The 6,515-nt window shown below is 33.5% G+C and overlaps 1 protein-coding gene across 1 annotated transcript; it reads left to right on the top strand.

The window, feature by feature from the left end:
* On the top strand, window positions 987-2,957 carry LOC109332019 (BOI-related E3 ubiquitin-protein ligase 1-like). The gene is made up of 4 exons (XM_019566859.1): window positions 987-1,495; window positions 1,608-1,684; window positions 1,784-2,067; window positions 2,179-2,957. Exons 1-4 carry the CDS (start codon window positions 1,449-1,451, stop codon window positions 2,680-2,682), a joined length of 912 nt encoding a protein of 303 aa, XP_019422404.1. The 5' UTR covers window positions 987-1,448; the 3' UTR covers window positions 2,683-2,957.

The following is a 6,515-nucleotide window of genomic DNA, read 5'->3' as shown; positions in this document are numbered from 1 at the left end:
AAAATAATATAAATAAATTGTAAATAATATGTCAATTGTGTATAAATCTTTACATTGATAATACATAGATATTATTTTCATCAATATATCATTCATTTCTCTCTTTTGAATTATCTTTAGTTAATGATTAATAAATGTAATAAAAACTATCACATTGATAATACATTAACTATTTTTCTCAAACATCTAAAAGAAAAATGCATCCGATCCACTAAATCATAACTATATTCACATCTTCTTTTCAAATTCCGATGAGGTATCGTGATGAAATTAAAAAGATTATTGTTAGTGATGCAAACCAAAATAGAAAATAGAAAATAAATTCCCTGCTAAAACAGCTGCATTTCAAGCTTTTAAATTACGGCAACGTCACTTGAATATTAACATCGGGATATTATAGGGTGTCTTTTAGTTTTGATTTTTAAGAATGGGTATATATATAAAGAAAATAAAATGAAAATAGAGAATTTCAATGACTAAAACCTTAGATGATTTGACAGGATTTCCAATAAATAGAGCTATAATTCCACGTGGGGTTGTCCCGTTTCATCAGATAAGTTCTGAAAGCTTTTCAATTATCCAAGGGGAAAACCCCAAATACGGATGTAGAGTTATTTACCATTAACTCTGTTTGATTATTTTGACATGTTTGGAGGTACCCAAAAAGAAAACAGTTTTTTTTATTTATTAATTTAGAAATTTGTTGAAGAAAAATGCACAAAATGGAAAGGTGGTTGTGAAGAAAACAAAGCTGGCGCGAGACATGCACTGCACACCCAAACAACAGCAATTACAACATCTCCATTTACCAACGCATCGTTCATTCACACATCACACTAACCCACGCAAACGCAAACCAACCCCTCTTTCTTTGTCCCTACCCACTAATCCATTATTATTCATTTCGATATCTGTTTAAGACGATCATTTTTAAATATAAGCTTACAACTATATTTGGTAAACATTTTCTGAGATAGTATTTAAATAATAGAATTGGTATGCAATAATAACAAAGGTGACACTTGTTTTGAACAAAGAAAAAGCTAACTCCCCACCACCACGCGAAGAAGAAGAGAAGCAAAGAAAAAGTGTCTCCCTCTATTCGATTCAATCTCATATATCCTTTCCCTTCCTCTAGTACTATACTATATGGTGGTTGGTTTCTCTCTCAACACTTATATGATTTGTTCCATCTTCTTCTGATTCCCTTCCTTTTCTAAATATCCATATCTCCCTTTCATTTATTATTATCATCATTATTATAAAAGGAAATTAGGTTCTCATCCTTATATTGAATTCCCTTCTTCACTTCTCTAGGTATTACCAATCCCATTATATTTCTCTCTTTCTCTGACTCCTTCGTATTCTCAAAAGTTTCCTACTCTCAGTATACTCTATCATCTTAACCTTCCTTGTTCTAAGATTATTTATTTATCTTCTCAATAGTCATGGCTGTTCAAGCTCAATATCCATTCAATGTGTTTCGTTTAAACAGGTTTATCTCTCTCTCCCTCTCTCTCTCTTAAGCTCAAAGCTGTTTTCTATTTTGCTTGGTAATGATTGCATAAAACTGATGTGGCTAATCCATTTTTCATTGGGAAAAATAGGCAACAACAAGGATATGATTATTCATCGGAACAACATACAGGACTAGATCAATCCCATATGTTGTTCAACAATGGAGGTAAGTTTCATCATTTATTTATTTCAGAAAATTTGTGCCTAATTGAGAGTTTGAGACCAATAACAAAATATGAAAAATCTCTTATTTTGAACCAAACAGGTACTAGTTCTCGGAAGAGAGGAAGAGAAGAAACAGCTCCTAACGTTGTTAATCCATTATACACTTTGCAATCTCAATCTCAGCCTCCTCAGCTTATAGACCTCACTCAACTCCATAACAGTCAACATAATGCAGTTTCTACAGGCTTAGGTTTATCCTTCGGTGATCAACATCAACAACAGCATAGCTCTCTCTCATCTCCTTTCTTATCTCTATTCTCCGAAGGCTTAAACTCCCAAATCAAACAACAGAGAGATGAAATTGACCAATTCCTTCGAGCCCAGGTACATTTTCTCTTTCTTATATATTTTACTTATTTATTGTGATAAATCATTATGATCGATCCATGTAGCCGACCTCATCGAATTAAGACGATGAATGTTTTTTATTGACAGGGAGAACAACTGAGTCAAGCATTAGCGGAGAAGAGACATAAACATTATCGGGAACTCCTAAACGCAGCGGATGAATCAGTTGCACGACGGTTAAGAGAAAAAGAAGCTGAGGTGGAGAAAGCAAAGCGCAAGAACGCAGAGTTAGAGGAACACGCGGCGCAGCTTAGCATGGAAGCGCAGGTTTGGCAGGCCAAGATAAAAGCCCAGGAATCAACCGCTGCATCGTTACAGGCCCAACTGCAACACGCTGTTATGATGAGTCATGAAAAGAGGGCACTTTCTTGTTTCGTGGGCCAGGCTGAGGATGCTGAATCAGCATATAATGACCCTGACCGGGTCACGGTGTCGGGTCCCAAATGTAGGGGTTGCGATTCACGGGTTGCGTCGGTGGTGGTTTTACCGTGTCGGCATCTTTGCGTGTGCGTGGAATGTGATAGACATTTTAGGGCGTGCCCTGTTTGCTTCACCGTTAAAAATTCTTCCATTGAAGTTTGTCTATCTTAGTGCCAAATCACATGCATGTCCAAAGAAAAAAGACAAAGAAGGTTTAATAAAGTTACAATTTTTCCATTTCATGCATACAAAATGGGTTTGCACCCGTTTTTTTGTTTTTTACTGTACATGGTTGTGAAATAGAGAGAATTTTTTGTGTGGCTCGTAAACCATAAACCATTATTAGATACAACTAGTTTAATTGTATTTGGAATAATTGAACCGGAACCACACAATGACTGAGTTGGATTTGAGTAAGGTAATCTAGTTGGTGACTCTTGATTTTTTTCCCGTTACGTTTTATAATTTTTCGTTGGAGTAGGATTACTTTGGTGATAATGTACATGGTCACATGGTGTGATGGTGATGCTATTTTCTCTTTTTCCTTATTTTTTAGACTACTTTCTTTCTTTTGGAAATTGCATCGAATTGATATTTAATATATATTCTTTCGCTGGATAGATACGCGACCTTAATAGCTTTCCTAATCCAAAATAACCATATAGATATCAAAACTCAGAATCTTGCACAATTTCGACATTTTTTGCACCATGTTGAATAGTTTGGTTAATTTCACTTCCACGTTAGAAAGATGTTTAATTGCTTATTGCACTAGGATTTGTGTGTATGCTAAATTGAATTTTGATGCTTGTTTTTTGTTATCGGATCACCTTTCGGCTCCAAGCACCATATTACATGGTGTAGATGAGTTCAAGGACTCCACTATCGAGTGGCATTTAGTGCAGCGCACCTAATTTCAACGAAGCTGCGAAGGTTTTTGCCTTTTCTTTTTAAACGAGGATCTCATGCGGGATTGACAATGGTAGTGGGTAACTGCGAAAGAAAAACGTAATATTTAAATTGTGTTTTGCATATAAAAATATTATATATATTTTAAATAAAATAAAATATTAATCCAACGTATCGTCAATCTAATCAACATTTTAAACTCAAAATAATAAAGTAACTAAAAAGTTGTCATTATTAATTGATCTTTAATTATTTATATTTTCAATTTTTAAATTAAAATTTATTTTTAATTAGGATATTCGATCGTCACCACACACATGTGACTATGCTCCACTTTGTCTATGCTGCTCTCTGCGAATTCTATAAATATTTTATTTTGTCCTCATCAATGCCACTATAGGAAACAGAAACAATTGTACCGTTCTATAGTAGCTCGATTATTAAGAATTCAAAACAAGCAGGAAGAGACGTAGCTCCCTCGTATTTCGGTGAAAGTAACATGTATATTGTTGTATGTGGGTGAAATGTATCGTTTCGAACGTGATCATGATTCACTTTGTGTTATTGTGCCCAGTACAAATATTGATCAATAATTGTTAAATGATGATTAACCAAGTTATATTTTGATTATGAAAAATGATATATTCTCCTACTAAATCCTACTACCACATAAAAAAATGACATGTATTATAATGTAATATTTTATTTAGTAATGATTGATTTTTTATTGTAGTTATTGTATGTAAGAGGATTAGTAGGAGATATAACATCACTATATAGTAAAACAGAATCTATAACTTAAGCTATTAAATCTGTATTCAACAATCTAGATTTAATGAAATCATTCCCATTAACGGATTCAGATCAATATAAGATAAAACTCGGTCAAATGGGTTAGATTCAGCCAAAAAAATAACCGAGTTGAATTCCAAAAAAAATTATTCCATAAATTTAATGTATTTTACTTTTACCACTCAAGCTTGTTGAAATTAAGTAGTTTTTTAGATTTATGATAATAGCTTACAAAAATAAATTTTATAAAATATCTGAAAATCACTATAAGCTATTTTAGCTTACTATAACAAAATTCCTAAATAAGCACTTACATATCGATTTATTAAAATACGCCCTTAGTCACGGGCTCATTTAATTTGCAAGTGCACTCTTTTTACGGGCCACCGCCAACTATAAGCCCATTTTGCTTACATTGTCTGATTAGTCATCAACCATGGTCCCATATGCAAATAATAGTCACAGCATTGCAGGGAAAGAAGGTAAAAAATTTCAAATGCTGACAACTGCAAATTTTAAATTGACAGAAATTTCTACACCAATCACACCAAATAAAACTAGTTCGACTTGCAGTAAAATCGAAGTCAATAATAATTATTGCATACACATGCGTTCGAGGTCTTTTTTTTAATAAAATAATAGGTAAAAGTATAGTTGCTATACATTGCATCACTTATTAAATTAGACATTTCTTCTGCTTTTCAGCTTTTCACTCTCTTCTATTTTCATAAAATGATGAAACTTTGAAATGGGTTTCTTATTCTGATAATAAATTGAGGCGTAATAAGTAATTTGGTACCAACTGGTATCAAATATGAATTTCTTTGCTTTGTTTGTTCCCTCAAAAAGACTTTTGTATTAAGCATTTACGATCAAAATGGAAATGAAGTAATTAAACAAGTCAAATATGAGGGTCATGGGTATGGATGCGCTCTCATTTTTCAAACGAAAAATAAGCGTAGGAAAGGACACGGTCTTGTATATTAAGTTGACATTTATGGCACCTTTAGTTCCAACGGTAGTAGATTTTGGTGCCCTTTCTTGCGGGTCAATTTACTCCGAATAGAACACTATGCAGTATAAAGAAAAGTGTCATAACATAATGGTCATGGGCCACCCATGTCTGAGGTTTAACAGTATAGCTTCCCAATAAATATTGAAGAAAACCCAGGAGGTTTAAATTCAATAAAAATGTCGCTAAATGAATTCTAAAACATGAAATATGTACACGAGAATCTAAATGATAAAGGGTCCTTTGATAATACATGAATTTGTTCCGGAGTTATAAATGCTAGATATTTTTATTATATTCAATTTATGTATTGTATTAGTGGTTGGATATGTAGTTTAGCAAGTGACCTCCACTTTAGGGGAGTTATTATGTTTAACTTTGAAATTGGTTTTAACCTCTTTTCCTTTACCTATGTTACGTAATGAACACATCAGTTTGCAATTTATTCTTACTAACATTGGTATCAAGAGCCGAAGAGAACAAAGAAAAAGCAACGTTTTATTTTATTTTATGTAGAAATAGTGAAGTTCTAATTCTTCATTCAAGTAGTCATTCCCATTCTAAGGAGTCATTTATTTCTCATCCTACTGCAACTTGAAGCCTGAAGTAATTTTACTGAAAACATAAGCATAATTATAGTAAGATGAGACAATGGCTACTGATAATTTTGTGTAACCAGCTATTCCATGTTTTAATGGTCATTTTGAGCACTGGAGCATGTTGATAGAAAATCTCTTAAGGTCCAAGGAGTATTGGCACGTGGTTGAAGATGGTGTTGCAACACCAGAAGAAGGCAGGGAACTTACTCTTGCACAAAACAGAGAGCATGATGCAATGAAGTTGAAAGACTTGAAAGCCAAAAATTTCTTATTTCAAGCAATTGATCGCTCTATCCTGGAAACTATTCTTTGCAAAGAAACTTCCAAGGATATTTGGAATTCAATGAAGAAGAAATATCAAGGCTCCTCTAGAGTCAAACATGCTCAACTTCAAACCTTGAGAAGGGACTTTGAAACTTTTTAAATGAAGGAAAGTGAGGCTGTTACTAGTTATTGTTCAAGGGTGATGGGAGTTGCAAACAACATGCGAATTCATGAAAAAAAGATGAGAGACACCCTCATTGTTGAAAAAATTCTACGCTCACTCACACCAAAATTTGACTATGTGGTGTGCTCAATTGAAGAGTACAATGACACTGATTAACTCTCCCTTGATGAACTTCAAAGTTCATTGTTGGTTCATGAACAAAATATGCATAGAAGTTCAACAATGGAGGAACAAGCATTGAAGG

The sequence above is a fragment of the Lupinus angustifolius genome, chromosome LG17, assembly GCF_001865875.1.
Source record: "Lupinus angustifolius cultivar Tanjil chromosome LG17, LupAngTanjil_v1.0, whole genome shotgun sequence".
NCBI lineage: Eukaryota > Viridiplantae > Streptophyta > Magnoliopsida > Fabales > Fabaceae > Lupinus > Lupinus angustifolius.
The sequence above is the reverse complement of the archived record's forward strand: the minus strand, read 5'-3'. Positions and strand labels throughout refer to the sequence as shown.